At 43.8% G+C, this 17,004-nt stretch overlaps 1 protein-coding gene across 1 annotated transcript; it reads left to right on the top strand.

The window, feature by feature from the left end:
* The first annotated feature begins 631 nt into the window (after window positions 1–631).
* pibf1 (progesterone immunomodulatory binding factor 1) lies at window positions 632–16,460 on the top strand. The gene is given in 19 exon segments (XM_070977524.1): window positions 632–1,045; window positions 1,233–1,333; window positions 1,402–1,600; window positions 1,703–1,822; window positions 2,691–2,824; window positions 3,329–3,437; window positions 3,566–3,685; window positions 3,789–3,850; window positions 3,982–4,107; window positions 4,859–4,872; window positions 4,875–4,953; window positions 8,281–8,446; window positions 9,651–9,801; window positions 10,184–10,274; window positions 10,837–10,939; window positions 12,821–12,951; window positions 14,373–14,457; window positions 15,701–15,880; window positions 16,158–16,460. Coding segments are annotated over 19 exon segments (2,286 nt in total). The 5' UTR covers window positions 632–778; the 3' UTR covers window positions 16,206–16,460.
* Window positions 16,461–17,004: the final 544 nt, after the last annotated feature.

Genomic DNA, 17,004 nt, shown 5'->3' with positions numbered 1-17,004 from the left:
TTGATGAACACGAAAACTAGAATTTCAGGAGTTCGTATTCAAAGGTATGTTTTTCCTTTATGTCAATCTCAATTTAGAAACCATGTTCGAAAATAAAACACAAGTTACGTATCAGGCCACAGCGACATTTTACTGTTTTTGTGTAAAATATTTTACGAGTCCATGTTTAATTTTGGTTGGCCATCTAAAGTCTCTTCAATAACAACAAAGCAGAAGAAGGCAGAAGAGGGACTGGGTGGCTGGTTTAATAAGAGGTAGTTAATTTTACAGCGACCCCTGTGTTTCGGATGAAGTACTGCATGATCTGTGCGTCGCAACGAATTACACACGAGTGGGCGTTGGTTGTATTACACGTTCACTACCATAGAAGGCGCTGTAATCAAGACCAATCCACCCTAGTCGAACAGTTGGCGGTTAGCAGGCGGCTAGGAGCGGGACCCTTGAAAATAAAAAGAGCTCCGAGATGCCACTTTAACGTTGTATTTAGAGTTTACATGTTATTTTCTTGAGTACGATTACATTAGGATTCTGTTTAAAGTATATAGTTAGACTGGTGCTGTGTCGGGTTTTGTTTTCAATTTTCCTTGTAACAAACTAACGTTAAAGTATCACATATGGCGATGTCGGTAAACTCTGAATTAACTAGTTAACTTTCTAATCTCACGTAATCTCTGCTACAGTAAGTGGCTCGAGCTAGCTAACAGCCTCTAGCTCGCCGTGTTAGTTAACGTTAGCTAGCTAAAAAGAGGACACAAACTTCGGACCAAAACAATACAAAATGCCTCCTAAGAAACAACAACTGAGGCCGACAGCAGCCAACGTCTCCAGCTCCTTGGACCTGGAGTCGGAGGACATTAGCCTGGAGACCACTGTACCTACCACAGAGGATGTCTCCTCGTCCGACGAGCGGCGGGACGGCTCCCAGAAGGTGACCCGCCAGCTGATCGAGAGGAAGGAGCTGCTGCACAACGTCCAGCTGCTGAAAATTGAGCTTTCTCAGAAAAACCTGATCATTGACAACATGAAGGCCGACCATATGTCCAAGGTAGAGGGGCAGGAATGTCAGAGATAAGATGGGCAGCGTTACCAACATAATACCATAAACACTGTGCATCTCGTATGCAGTTAGTAACACTATGAGAAGCAGCAACTGGAGATACAGGACCATTATCTGAATTATCATGCAAGAATAACCCTCTGATTGTTTCCATGCATTTGTTCTTATATGTCAGATTGAGGAGCTGGAGGAGAGGCTGAACGATGCTCTACATCAGAAACAAGTGTTTGCCCTGAGACTGGACAGCCAGCTAAAACTAGCTCAAGAGGAAAACAGGTGAGGAACCCGTCATCTAGCTGGTCAGGACGAATGAGAACCATCCTAACAAAGGTTGTCATCACCAGGAAGCAGCAGGTTCTGCGTAAGCAAGAGATGGAGGCCATCCTGCTCAGGCAGCAGCAGCTAGAGGAGACCAACCGTCAGCTGTGCGAGAAGGCTGGAGAGCTGCGGAGGTCTCTACGGGATCTGGACATCTCCCAGGACAGGTACCAGGAGCTCCGCGACCTCCCCGAAGACAAAATCTCCATACAGGAATACGTAGCTGTAAGTGCCGTGTCAAGCCCCACTGATGGTGACCAGATATGATGCAGTACACGATGAGGCTGGCAGTTTCCTGATGACCTTGTTTCTGTGTTGTGTGTTTAGATGCGCTTCTATGAGGTGGTGACTCCTCTGCGGGCTCAGCTGGCTGAGCTCAGTACGAAGAGAGGCAGTTTGACTGAAGAGCTGGATACACACAGAACCCAGATGAAGGCTTTGATGGAGGTACCACACACATACGCACACACACAGGCTTGTACTACACTTCTGTGTTGCTGTTCATTTAGCATTTTATCTGACTTGCATGCATTATTGTATTCTACATGTTTTATATTTTTGCTTTATTTCTCTTTCATCCCTATTCGCATCAAATGCTGTTATCAGTGTAAAGTTCAAATAACTGTTGAACTTGTTAGTGCAGCACATCAACAAGGCACTGCTTTTTTTGCTTGATATTTTCATTGTTTAAACTCACTTTAAGCAAACACTCACGCCCCCGGGCTTTGAGTCATGTGCTTAGAAAGCACAGACATGAAGAACGCAGAAAGGGTCAAGAGGTTCAGTTAGCTTTAAACAGCTAAGTGTGAAAATGGGGAAGACGCGTGGTCTGAGCCACCTGAAATTTGTTCTGTGTCAGTCACAGCACCCCCAGAATGATCTTTTTCACAGCCCGCAGTGCTCAGAATGAGAGTGGCGCGATTCACAAAATAATCCATCCAGTTAATCTAGTCAGCAGTGGCCCTGTAGGCACAAACGACACATTGATGAGATAATGATGCAGCACGCTGAAAGCAGGGTCAGAATTTCGGCAGAAAATAGTATGAATCCAGGCAAGGACTGCTTGAAGCATAATGGATATTTTCTCGGTGAACAGGGGACCATTTGAGACTAAATGAGTGTAATTTGAATACCACAGAGTATCCAGACTTTTTTACTGAGCAGGTGTTTGGCTTTGTTGTCTCAGTTTCTTTCACTTTGATTCATCCAGCAGGTTAAATACTCATCAGCTCAAGATGGTTCCAGGAAAAGGATGTGATGTTTCAGCATGAATATTTTTGGTAATGTAAATGTTGTCTGTTCCGTGCATCCACAGAGCTACGAGGAGGAGCGGCGGCTACGCACTGAGCTGGAGCTGAGGAGCCAGAGACTGACCCTCGAACTAGCCGATACCAAACAGCACATCCAAGAGGGAGACTATCGCAGAGACAACTACCCAAACATCAAACGGTGAGTGTTTATGTGCCTCCTCTGTGGGCCTGCTCATTTGACAAGGAGGGGTCAGCCCACCTTTGACTCCACTGAAAGCTACAGGACTGTTTTGTGGGCTGTGTTCTTTGAAGGAGGTAGTGCTTGAAATGGGACCCAGCTAACATCGAGAGAACAATACATGGAAACAACATACTCACACCACAGGTTTCTCTCTCCTGGATCTGAGACCAGCTGCAGATATGGAGTTTACTTTGCTTTATTTGAAGACCAGATTGTTGTCGTCAAACTATCTGCTACTTGGTGCATTGAGTATCTGAATTAAACTACATAACTATAATATAACATAGCCAACATTTTTGTTTGTTTTGTTATAGTTGTAAAACCTTTACTTTTCATTTTAATTAAATCATTTTTTTTATGAAGACAATAAATGTCATATAATGAATTCTAGATTTCCCCGACATTTAACTTCTGGATATGTAAACTCAAATGTATGTTAACCTTTTACGCTGTGGTTTATAGTGAGCGTGACAACTTTGAAGCAGAACTGAAGGAGCTAACGAGGAGATTTGAGACACTAGACTTGGCTCACACTGCGCTGACCAGAGAAAGGAACACACTCAGCAAAGAGGTGCTTCACACAAAACCAAACACACACGTGCACACGCGATGTTTTGCCCTCATATTACCCATTGACGTCTTTTGGGTGTTCTGTAATCTTACAATGTAATTTTTCATTTTTCTCTTCTTGCCCTCCAGGTGGCGACATTGCAGCAGTCAGTGACTCTTCTGCAGAAGGACAAGGAGTACCTCCACAGGCAGAACATGGAGCTCAGTGTCCGCTGTGCACATGAAGAGGACCGGCTGGAGAGGCTGCAGGTCCATACAGCTGATCAGATAGGAGGCTCATCAAATACAAAGGGTTGTCAGTAACAGGAAGGCCTCATCTAACGTGCGTTCGCTTCTTGTTTCTGTGGTCCAGGTGCATTTAGAAGACACTAAGAAGGCAAGGGAGGACGCCTATGAAAAATATGTAGCATCCAGGTTAGGCTCTGCAACACAGAATATCAGTCTGAGCGCAAACCATCGCTAGTAGAAAGCACCAAATGTTGACACTGATGGTTTCATCTGCCATAACTCTGTTCATGTTTGTTTTCCCCCTTCTTCCACTTCAGAGACCACTATAAGTCAGAGTATGAGACCAAGTTGAGAGAGGAGTTGGAGAACATCAGGTTAAAAACCAGTCACGAGATAGACAACCTGCAGAGAACCTCCAGGGAGATGTATGAGAGGGAGAACAGGTATCACTTTGGTTTTTTTATTTAACTTGTAAGAAACTGTGTGTTGGTAAAAAGTATGAACAAATATCAAGGTGCGCTATTCAAACCGGAGAAGGTTACACATTTTGTTAACACGCCATCACTTTTTAGCTCACCAGTTGTGAATAGAGGAAGAGCTATCACTCCAGATGCAACCCCAATAACAGAAATGTCGGGACACTGTAAAAATAAACATAAGTAAAACAGTAAAGGACAATATATTTAATGTTCTACCTCATTAGCTTCATTGATTTTGTAAAAATCTGCTTATTATTTGATGACAGCAACATGTTTCAACAGTTGGGACATGTTCTAAGACTGGAAGATGTGGACAGGAACTAAAGACTGGGAAAGATGTGGAATGGCTCAACAGCCTGTTTGGAACATTCCAAGGTAAACGGTAGTTCATCGGTAACAGGTGATAGCATCATGATTGGGTATGAAAGGGGCATCCTGGAATGGAAAGGCTCAGTCGTTCACAAGCGAGGATGGAGAGAGGTTCACTGTGGATAGGACTACAGACCGTTGTCAGTGAACAGTTATTTGCAGATGATTGCACTCTATTTCTATCCATGTTTTCCACAGCATCCAAGATTTTTGGATCGGACTGTCCTCTCGTTAAATTAAAGAATGCCAATAAGTGTTCTGCTACTGTACAATGTAACATGACCTGCTGATTCTTGTACAGGCTTAATTGATGGCATCTTTCTGCTTTGTGTGCATGTTTGACCAGGAACTTGCGCGAGGCCATGACAATGCGATGCTGGAGAAGGACAGAGCAGTGGCTGCTGAGAGAGACACTCAGTCAGACTATGACGATGCTGGACAGTGAGTTTTAACAGGAGTTAATCATCTGAACAGCTGAGTTTAATCATCAAAGCTGAAAATCAATGAATCTTATCTATCATAGATAGAAACCGCGAAGAAAGCGTGTTTTTCTGCAACATGGCTTGGCTCTGCAACATCTTCTGCTTCTCAAGAAGGATTACATTATGGGTGGCGTATGGCATGACGATAACATTTTAGCAAACACTGCCATGTTCGTCAGCTGCAGTGGCTCTTTATTGGTTGAACTCTACTTCTCACAACTGTAGCTGCTGCACTTCCTGGATGCCTTGTTAATAAGCATGTATCAGGGAAAGTTAAGGAGCTTCACCTGAGGGCCATTGTTCAGCTGTCATGGAAACTCAGGCCAGTTGGTACAGTTTTTTGGCATCAAGGTTAACCACACCATATTTTGAATTCATTCTTTGTTCTAAATGTGTGCTTTATTAGAACATAAGCTGTACATGCAGCATGAAATGGTCTGTATTTCTCTGAAAGCTTGCTCTGATGCCGATGCGTCAGCCATTGGCAGTCGTTCGGGACAATGTCTGTGGCTGTCGCATGTTTAAACCACAAGTGATTGACTCTGAAGTCATTCATAATTTTTTGTGCTTTTGTGTGCGTGCATGCCAGTGCATAGATCTCTGAGCCCAAACCAGTAGGCCTTAAATATTTGACAGCTAGATGATGATTTCACTCTGAATAATGTTTCCCTCTCATGGTCCTATCGGCTCTGATAAAGTCTGAGACAGCAGAGAAGATGAGAGGAATCAAAAGAAATCAAGAGGACTGACTTGATAGGCTACTGTCAACGATCAAAAAATGATGTAAATTATATGTATTATTGGCAATAATCAGATGGGCTGGCGGCTGCTTATAGTCAGAAAATAGACGTTGAAGGGTAAATAAATGCTTCAGGTTGCAGTTAAGCCTGTGAGACGCAGCTGAGACGTGAGTGTGCACGTCACCGTGTTTTGTAATGGTTCCTGTCCAGATCTGCACGCCTGGCGGACATCTGCACTTTACTGGGTGTACTGTTCTAGTTTTTTTTTCCCTTCTGATTTATGATCCTGTTAACTTTTAGTTTATTTTTATTCATTTCCCTTTTCCAAAGTCACTCTCAGTGATTTGTGTCCAAGTTGCTTGTCCCTGTCTCTGCTCGAGGCAACAAGGCCCATGTCAGTATAGCCTGAAAGGTGCCCCTGGGCCATGGCCTTGTAGGAAGTTTCATATCTTGCTTGGAAATTGCAACAGATATATTGTGAGCCCTCCTTCGCACGCACACACATGCACACACATACTTTGAGCCTGCTTTTTCTGACTGGAGGAGGTTTTCAGTCAGCCTCCTGGACCACTTATCCTGTTTTTCTGCTATGTGAATATATATCTAGTCACACAGAAGTATGCTGACAAATATGTTTCCACAACATGTCTTAGTTACGTCCTTTCAATGCTTGTTAGCTTTTTTAATTTAAAATTTTGTTTTGCAATATTGTATCTGCAGCAGACAGACAGTGACCCAGACACACAAACACCAGCAGCAGCAGCAGCAGCAGTAGTGTCCATGTCCTGGGTTACTACTACATGCCAGTCATTTCTCTAGATCCAAACCACCAGCTGTTGGTCTTTCCATGCGCGCGCACACACACACACACACACACACACACACACACACACACTTCACTCTCCCTTGCACTGTCTCTGCTGCGATCACATTCCCTCTCTGTGTCGCATCGCAAGCCAGCAACGACAGATGCTAGCCACAAGCCCTTAACCCCTAACCCCACGCATGCCCCTATTTTTGGGGCAAAGAATGAGGCGGACAAGCTTGAAATGGCGTCGGATGATTGCAGCATGGTGGGCCAGCTTGAATCTCACTGCTGTGTATCAGAGCACTGGCTAACGGGCCGGTTACGGCAATCAGCTTGTCCAAAAAAAAAAAAAAAAGACAAAGTGTTGAGTATGGTTTTCTTATGCTGTATTCAAAGTGCCTTCGGGAACCCCTGAGTCAGGCGCACTTACTTACTGTAAATATGCTGTTAAAAATGCCATTTGAAAGGACAGAGAAGGACCATGGCTGACTCGACTCCTCGGGAAAAGAAAGCACATTTCTTTTAGGAACACTTTCCTACTTTGCATCTAGATTGCAGCTGCCAATAGTAAAAGAAGGTATGAAATGTCCACCAAGTGTACATGTCTGTCACTGTGAGCACACGGCGCAGGCCTGCGCTCGATGGATGATGAAATCCTATCAGGTCAGCTGTAATCGAGAGTTATTAATATTATCCAACCAACCTCCACGGTTTGATGCAGTCTCTGTGTGTGTGCTTGACAGCTTCCTAAGGAAGAGCTGGGCTCGTCCGTGTTTTAGTTTTAGGGTTGCAGCAAATTTTCTGTTGATATGTTGATTATTTTTCAATTAATCAGGTAATTGTTTTCTCTATAAAATTTCGAGAAATAATCAAAAAAAGCATGCAGTAAAGTCTTCGAGTCGCTTTTTTATCCTGATGATACTCAAAGTAATTTCAAATAGAGTAAAGCAGAAAGTCCTCGTGTTTCGAAAGGCGTATTTCATGATAAACGAATGAAAGATAATATATAATCACAGAATAGATTAATATTACCAAAACGATGAACCGCTCGTGTTCACCTCGAGCTCTGTTTGCAGTTCTGTTCGTGCGCATTCAAAGGTGTCATCAGTGCTTTTTAAAGGCAAGGTGCTCGTCGCTGTCTCCACGTTGTGCCCCTCCACACGCATGTATATGACAAGGCTTTGACTTGGTGTCGCTCTGTGTCACCTGACTACAAAGACTGTAGAGTATGTTCTTCTCTCCTAATTACTGAACACTTAAGTCAGATCACCTTTCTCAGGCTGCAAACTACATTCATGACAGATCAAAGAAGGCCAAACATTGCTGCGAGCGCCATTGAGAAATACTCATCTGAAACCAAATGATTTAAGACTTGGCTTTCCTGCTTGGTGACTTGTTGTAACACTGTAGTTGCCAAGCTGTTAGGTGCCACAGAACACTATGAACAGAAAAGCTCAACATGAAAAATGTTCATTGCGCAAGGCAAACCAAGTAGTCACATCCTTGCCAGCTTTTCAAACAAACATGGCACCATGCAAATTATCAGGAAATACAATTGTATCTAAATGAAGGAAGACATTGTAACATTTGTTTGATTCCACCAGACATGCCTGAGCTCAACCAGAAGCCCAGAGCTGAGTTTACCCTCTGTGTGAGATTCAGCATCTAGACGTGTTCACATGATCAGTTTGCACCAAAACACAATATCTCACTTTTTTTTAACACTGCGTCCGTGCAGGTTTTGTCAGCTGCAGCTGGGCACCGACAGCCGCGTGGCAGAGCTGTCCAACCAGGCCAAGCTGCGCGCCTTCGAGGCCGAGCGCGCTCAGATGGTCAAGGAGGAGACGGCTAAGGCCTTGGCCCAGAGCCAGGTGGAGTGCGAGAAGCAGCAAAAGAAACTGGAGGTACTCTGAAAATCAGAAATCCCGCTTTGCCTCATTAGCAGCGTTTTCGACGCTCATCAGGTTAATTGGAAAAGAAATGGAAAATCACTTTCAACACGTGCTCCTGATGCAGGCCGTCAGTGATGTTCAGCAAACACGTCGGTGGCACATTCATTTATTCGACACCACTCCTCATTAACACTGTGACAGCCAGGAAAGGCGGCGGTGAAGTTACTCACCTGCTGCAAACATCGCATGAATTAATACAACCGAAAACTCACAGCTGCTCAAAATCAGTGCTGTGTCCATCGAGGGAAGAGTCGACCCACAGTGCTTAAAAATTAATGCTCTCCTCTCCGGAATATGTCTGTTCAGTCTTTGGATGTCAGTCCAGAGGCTCCACTCTTAACTCTGTCCACTGTAGCACACCCATTTATACAAGAAGTGAATTGAGTGCACATTGCTCTTGATGTTTGAATGCACTTAGCTCAGATCCACCTCTTCACCTGTCTTTAACCCTGCCCTGCTTGCCAGAGGGGCATACATGGTGTAATCATGTATTGCACATGATTATGAAAGGAAGAAGGAAGGAAGGACGACCTCCTCCGTCTCTGTGAATGAAGAGCTACTTTAGGTTTTGTTGTTTAGCTTTGATTTAGCTCCAGTGCTTTATAATAGTGAGGTTTAAAGCCAGTTTGGGATAAAAACCCTTTCATTTAGGTTTTTTTTCTCCTTTTTTCTTGAACTTCTCTCTTCTCTGTAAAACCTCTCTAAATCTCTTTGTGAATGTTTTAGTAGTCTGTGGTGGAAGTGTGTTACGGTAAATGTGGGAAAACGAGGAGTGACGTGTAGTTAAAGTAAACATTTCTGGGTAAATGTACACATCCATAATTTTCACATTTACCAAGACAGCAGCTCTGAAAGACAAACAAAAGTTTTGTTGAGTTTCGGATTCATATTTGGTTTGAATTGAATATTTTACTCATTTTGATTTTAATGTGTGTTTGTGTAATATATATGTAATAATATATTGAATAATCAGGGAAAAACACCACTCTGGAGATATGAATCCATTATCTGCCATTTTATTACACAGACAGAATATGACAGGTTTTGTACAAGAAGTGATTTTTCCACAGAAAACAATGCTGAAAGTGTTGTTATCTGCTCTCTATCCCCTCCTGCCTCTGCCTTTCGCTCGCTCTCCTCTCCTCCCGTGCCTCAGCTCCTGACCCAGGAGTTTTACAGACTGCAGACGTCATCAGAGAAGCTGTCGGCGGAGCTGCGAGCTCAGAATGCCGAGCAGGCGTCCCGGCTGGAGACCTATGAAAAACTCGAGCAAGAGTTGGACCAAGTCACCATGCAGGCTGCTGAAAGTAAGAACACAGCATTGGCTCTGCGGCACATTGCTCACATTACTTGGAAGCCAGGAAGAGAAAAGCGTAAAAAAGCGAAGCGCTGATTCCTTCAGATGTCCGGGTCTGGCAATAGAGAATACGCATAATAAAACTGACAGATAACATCATTTTGGATTAAGACATGGGAACAGTAACGGAAAAATCTGTAATAGCTATTGTGATGTTGTAATGATAGATGGAAAGAAGTTCAGGAGAACAGAGAGATGGTGTGTAAAAAAGCAGAATGTAACTGCAAGCAGGTCAAATTCAAGACAACCACAGTCTTCCACGTTGTTTTCATAACAGTGCTGGAGGGGCGTCGACAGTATTAATGTGTTGTATTTTATTTATCTGTTGCCAGTTGAGAATGAAGAGGAGGCAGAGAGGGTTCTGTTCTCATACGGCTACGGAGCCAACGTCCCCACGACGGCCAAAAGAAGACTGAAGCAGAGGTACAGTCCACGATACGCTGCACATCTCAAGAACAGGGCGCACTGCTACGGTGTGTGCTTCTGTCTAAATATATTGTATGCATGCTAATATGGTAGCATGCTGATATATCAGGAAGATATTGGACTTCATAAAATCTCAGATGCCCCTTCCTGACCGCGGCAACATGTATTAAGTGTCACCAACAGGCAGTCTGTCGATCTATGAGGCAGAATAGATATTATGAATGCATGTTCTACCTTATAAGATATTTGCAACACCAACAGATTATTTCATACTACCTATGATTGTCGTTGTTTCTCCAACCATTATGTTTTCAAGGTAAGGGATATGCCTGAATATACTCTTGGCTTCAAAGTACGTGTTCAGTCTTTGGTTGTATGTTATACTCCACACATTATCGTTGATTTGAAACACGCACGCACAGCCAAAAGCTCAAATTTGTTGATGTAACTCTTACATATCGTGTAGGATACACAGCGTGGAAGTGCACACGAGTGTAAACTTGTCGGTGTTGTGATGTTTTGGAATTTCCGAAAGTGTGTTTGTGCGGCTGTTTCGCAGCGTTCACTTGGCCCGCAGGGTGCTGCTGCTCGAGAGGCAGAACACATCACTGAGGAGGGAGCTGGAGAGACACAAGTCACAGGCAGGACACATATCGGAAGAGGTAACCGCACACACACACACACACACACACACAAACAAATGCATGCGTACAGTAATGAGGTGTTAGCCTGCCTGGGGACCGTCATTAATGGAATTACGTTCAATTTAACATAATTGTAAAAAAAAAAAAAAAAAAAAACCCCAAAGCTCTGCAAGCTGGTACCTGCAACACACACTTGTTTTCCCACCATCACAAATCTCCCACAGCAGCTCAGTTTATGGTTGCTCCACAGCTTCTATCAAAGCCGTGCTCACTTATTTTAACTGGCTTATACCTCTCTGATGACATAACAGAGCGATTATCACAGAGCCAAGCTCGATGGCTCCTCTCTCATCACCCACCATTTATCTTCTCACACCATCGCACGACGCTCTGCTACGAGAGTGAGCTTCAGCAGCGCATCTAATCGCTCTCTTAAAGACAGACTGCGCCGCCGTGGCATCGACCGCATTTGTAGTAACTTTTCCCTCTGATGGAAGAAGAATGGCTGACAGAAAAAAGGAGCCGAGCAGCTTGTGCGGCATCGCATGCAGTATGCAGTCAAACACACCTCAGGGCTCATTGATGAGAGCCTCCTCTGCTTATTTTTATCCTGAAACTTTTGTCCAAGTTTAACAATAGCATCGTGAAAACTCTGGATCTTCCTTTAAGGCCGTGCCTGGAAAATGACAGGTTGTTTAAGAGCGGACACAGAGCAGCGAGAAGTTCGAGCCTCAGTACCTGTCACACTTGTTGACACAGTGGGAAACAGTGCCAAAAGCCATGACGGCCACGCTCTTCACTCTCCCAACAGCTCACCACACCAATCATTAAGGCCTTTGTTGTGTTTGGCACACCATGTGCGTGTGTGTACAACGCTGAGACTTTAATTTTGGGTGTGTGATTTCTGTCTGCGCGTGACTGTGTGTGAACTTAACGTGTCTCCAGCTCGTGCTCTGATGCTAAAAATCACCCAGTAAGGTTTGAGACGGTGTGAGTGACAGCTGTGGTAGCCAGTGTGCTTGCCTTTTTTCCCCCCAACTCTTTATTGTATTGTCTGAGAAGAAGATTGTGCAAGCCAGGTTGAGCAGATTTCTGACTAAATAAGCTGGCCATTCAGCTGTCAGCTGTGATTGACTGGCACTCGTCTGGAATACCTCATAATTCCTCGAGTATGAAAGGAAAGGGTGAAATACTATGCTTTTTAGTCACTAGACAGAGCAGGGTGTTAACCGCTTCGCCACCCACACAGATGCCCTGACTAACTAACTATTGTCTTTACTCTCCCACCCAGTTTTACTCACTACTGCCTGGCCGTAAAAGTGGTTTAATGAGTAACAGCCTAACTTTATTTATTGTTTAGCGGATTAAGCTGGACACTGACAGGGCAGTATTGTATTGTACAGTGCATGCAAAGGTGTTTTTCTGAGAGTAATTGCAAGAAAGAGGTTGTTAAGATTGTGAATTGTCATTGCGTTCCCACTTTATGGCTTCATCTTTAGTTAAAGCGTACCACTCCGATTAATAAAAAGGACAGCTCTGATACACATTCACAAAACCTCACATTTACGGGCACATAGGCCACTCCTGATGACATCAGAGCTAAGATACAATCTTTATTGTGTTCGTTGCTTCCAGGGTCATTCACAATTCTCAACAGTATTGTCTTATTTTATAATATTAACCACATGTGAAATCAGTTTTAAAGTTCGTTAACTGCTGACATCAGTGATTACAAGTGAAGGTGAAAGTCATGTTCTACACACTGAACATCGTGTTGACATGTTTAGACTCTTGTTGCATCGTAAATTGTAAGTGTAAATGACCCATGTTGGCCTTGATTTGTATTGGTGAAGTAATTGTTTGTATAAATGCTCAATTATGCATAATTGTGTTCCTCAGTTGTTGGCAGCCAACCAGCTCTTACAGCAGACACAGCAGCCTTATAGCTACCTGATCGAGACGGTGAAGCAAAGGGATGCACAGATCAGCGCCATGAAGGAACGCATCGCGTCACTCGAGGACGACGTCAGGTACGCGTTCGGAGCGCAGAGTGACATGGAGGAAACGCCAGATGGAACAGACCTAAAAAGAAAATCAGAGCACATTTTTTAGTAATTGAAGATTGTCAGGCCTTCTGCCTCGCTTGCCAAACTCTCTCCGTGTTAGTTAAATTCTTAACATTTTGTATCTTGTAATTTACTCGTCGTGGCAGTACGCCATACTGTGCCTCCCTGCCCTCAGGCTTTACCTGGATCTGCCGTTGTCCTCTTGTGGCCCTCTCACACCTACCTCGCTCTGCCTGTGTGCAAACCTGCATGTGTGCATGCGTTCGTCTATGCCCAGTATGTAGAGTGTTCTTCATCAGTGCAACCTGGCGCTGACCTAAACCCCCCCCCCCCCGGCCTCCCACTGTATTTTAACCTGAGAAATATGCAAATTGACAGACTGCAGGTTTTCTCTTGCTGCTCACTACCACTGAGCGCTCACCTGGGGCGAGCAGGAGAGTGAAAAAAAATCCTTTAAAAGTCTCTCGAGCTTCTCATACCTCCCCATCTGACGGAGGTTTTGAAGTTTTCCTGTGGCTATGCAGTGCTATCTGTTTAACAGCAGGAGCACAGCTCACAGGACATTCTCACTTTATGTGCTACCAGTCTCTCTGTCTTAAGCATTCACAGCTTGTTTGGTGATATTCCAAATCCACTCTGCGCAAATCAGCTAACGACTCAGGCTGTTAGACTCGTGAGTTGAAATCTGTTTTCCAGGGCTCTCTGTGGCGAAGCTACCAAGCTGTTGTTTCAAGATTTGCAAGATGATTTGCTTTAAAGCACCCCCTTTACAAGCTCCTGCTTGTATGTTTCACAGCCCCGGGAGAAAACACTGGAACAACACCGAAGAGAGTAGTTGTATGGTCAATTTTAGATCATGACTTGCTTGTTTGCATGTTGATGGTTTCATGCCAGTGATTTATACCGACAGTGCTAGTAAACCTGCTGTGTAGGCTGAGTGATTTATAGTCCGGCCCTTTGTTTTGCTGGTTTTTCCTTGGAATACACAGTAAGTGCACAGTCGCAGATGAAGCAATATTCAAATTACAAATATATAATCATAACGCTTCATTGATCCCTGAGGGGGAATTAGATAAACACCACACCTCACACCTGATCCTGTGTTGACCTTAACCTGACCCCACACTAAAGCAAAGCAAAACACACCCTAATTTACAAAGGATGTCTACTGTATACAGTATATTACACCATGTCTGCGATCTTGCAATGTCCTGCCTTAAATAATCACATAGACTATTGATTTGCAGGACTGAATAGTTTTAGGAAGTGTCACACGACCTTATAACTATAACATTGAATTTCTAACTCACAGGAAGTATAGAAATGTTTTTTTTACTGTTTGCTCACTATCTGATCTCTCTACCTGTTTTTGGGTGGAACCCCAGTTCTCTGAGAAAAGAACGGACAGCTCTGCAGCAGGTGAAAAACAACATGGCCGCTGATCTGGAGCGACTCCTCAACCATAGAGAGGTACACGCGATGATGGTGTTCGCTGTTGGGTGTTTGTTTTGGTAGAAATTTGATGATTTCATTTTGACGACTGCCTTCAGTGTCTCTCATTCTATTCCAGTATTTTGGGCTGTTTCAGAAGAGCAAGAAACAGGAGCAAAACCTTGCTTTGAAAATGCAGATTTATTAGTAAAACCAGCGTGTTGCAGCACATCGGCCATTGTCTGTGTTTGACAAGTTCAGAATGCTAACCAGGGTGTTAACTTGTGCTCCTGTGGAAACACACCAATGCAACCACTTGCATGCCTCTTTTTCACATTTCAAAACGTACCCTGTAAATATGAAACCATTTTTTTTATTGTGGCTGCAACTAAAATTTACTTTTGGAAAATTGTACCAAAAAAATAGTCCCATCCCAATTTCCTACAGCCTTAGGTGATGTCATCAAATGTCTTCTTTTATCCAAAACCTTAAAATGTTTAATTAGAATTTAAGACAAAGAAAATGCGACTAATGTCACATCTGAAAACCTGAAACCGTAGTGACAAACATTTATTCTTAAAATAGTCGCTGATGAATTTTCTGCTCGTCATCCAAACGACTCATCGTCACAGCCCTACTTTTCATATTAAAAACTAATCTTTTGATAGACGCTTCCTTCAAGATTGTGTGTGTGCGTGCGTGCGCGAGTGTGTCACCCCGAGCCAGCCGTTTGCTGTATGAAGTATGTGCCCTGTCATAGACAGCTGTTCCTCAGCCTGGCTGTTTGGGATGCCACCAGGGTACGTGTGTGTGTGTGTGTGTGTGTGTGTGTGTGTGTGTGTGTGTGTGTGTGTGTGTGTGTGTGTGTGTGTGTGTGTGTGTGTGTGTGTGTGTGTTCGTGCGTGTCTGTGACATGCCAGGGCTCATGTCCTCAGGGGTGATAAATAGAACCGTGAAATGGCCCAGAGTCCTCCCCTCTGCCCCGCTGCCACCCCTGCAGACCCTTGAGCTTGTCAAGCTTATTGCAAGTCGTCCCATAGTTGGACTTCAAGAGTTCAGCTGTGTTGGCCTGCGCTTCAGGACAAACATGTCATCAGAGCGCGGCAGTAAAGATTCTTCAAAACATACCTTTTAAAGCAAAGGTCTCTCAAATTGCTTCAATAGTAGAATCTTCTCATTATGGTGTTTCAGTCATACCTGGTGATCCCACTTACTTCTCATAAAGATTCCCCTTTATTTTTTTTTCACATCCCTTTTTTTTATGAACCGTGTGATTCTCCAGGAGTTGGCGGTGATGAAGCAGGTCCTGATCAGCATGCGGTCCAGACAGGGAGATGCTCTCAACCTGCTGGAAACAGATAAAGCTGGTATCAGGACATCTGGCGCAGGAAAACACCAGCCCAAACGTATTAACAGGACCACAGAAGAAGAGTCGCCAAACAAACCCAAACCCACTGTGTTTGTAAGTGTCTTGACTTGGCAACACCCTTGAATGAGTCACACCGCTGTAACCTGCCTGAACGCAAGTTCAGACAAAGGAGCAGGAGGTTAACAGAAAATGACATTTCGTTTCATTTGAGCCTTTAACTGCGGTCAGCTGAGCACAGATATGCTTTCGTATGTGTCTTTGATTCATGAGGAAGTAGGTGAGAGTATCTTCAGAATCCAAAGCTGCTGCTGTCATGCACTTGCTGCTTTTCTCACCATCCTTTTCCCCCTCTGCCGCCTTTCTTTTGCAGACCAATAAAGAAGTTCCTGATTGGTACCAAAAGCTGAGACCCAAATGAACCGCCGTGTGTGTGTGTGTGTGTGTGTGTGTGTGTGTGTGTGTGTGTGTGTGTGTGTGTGTGTGTGTGTGTGTGTGTGTGTGTGTGTGTGTGTGTGTGTGTGTGTGTGTGTGTGTGTGTGTGTGTGTGTGTGTTACTACTGGTGCTATTGATTGTCACTCAGGGCTTTAACAACCTTGTTTTATCCTTTGTACTTTAAACATGTGAATTACACTCAAATTTCAACAACTTTTGAAATACAAAAGCAGAAACTGTTGCTGGTGTCCGAGTGTTTTGTTGATCTTATCCTTGGTTACATATTGTTCAGAGAGGAGAAATTTGCTGCGTACTGGTCCAAAACCAGAGGTATTACCTTCCACGGGGTACACATTCCGAGCTAACTGACTGCCCAAAAATTCCTCTTTCCTGGCAGTGGTCTGTTTTATTAGGTCTGTCTATCATTATTTCCTCATCTTTTCCAGGTTTGCAGATACAGACAAACACCGTTGCTGGAACCTTAGCATCTGATTTGCAAGAGCCGAGGCTCCTTTGGCTTTAAATATAGACATAGTAGGCATACCTTTATCATTTCAGACTGCGTTCTTATCGGTGTCATAGTAAACTCAGCCAAAGAACTGCTTTAAAGCTGGTTTGTCCTTTTAGTGAGCCTATAGTCCCTGGATCATAAAATACATTAGAGTCACTTGTGTGACTTTACACTTTCCGTAGTCACTGCAACATGTCCCTTTTACTTCTGAGTTGCCATGGCACAAAGCATTTCCCTTAATAAACTATGATAAATGTGGGGTATTGTGCATTT

The sequence above is a fragment of the Chaetodon trifascialis genome, chromosome 13 (genome assembly GCF_039877785.1).
Source record: "Chaetodon trifascialis isolate fChaTrf1 chromosome 13, fChaTrf1.hap1, whole genome shotgun sequence".
NCBI lineage: Eukaryota > Metazoa > Chordata > Actinopteri > Chaetodontiformes > Chaetodontidae > Chaetodon > Chaetodon trifascialis.
Note: the sequence above shows the minus strand (reverse complement) of the source record. Positions and strands in the feature narration are given on the sequence as shown.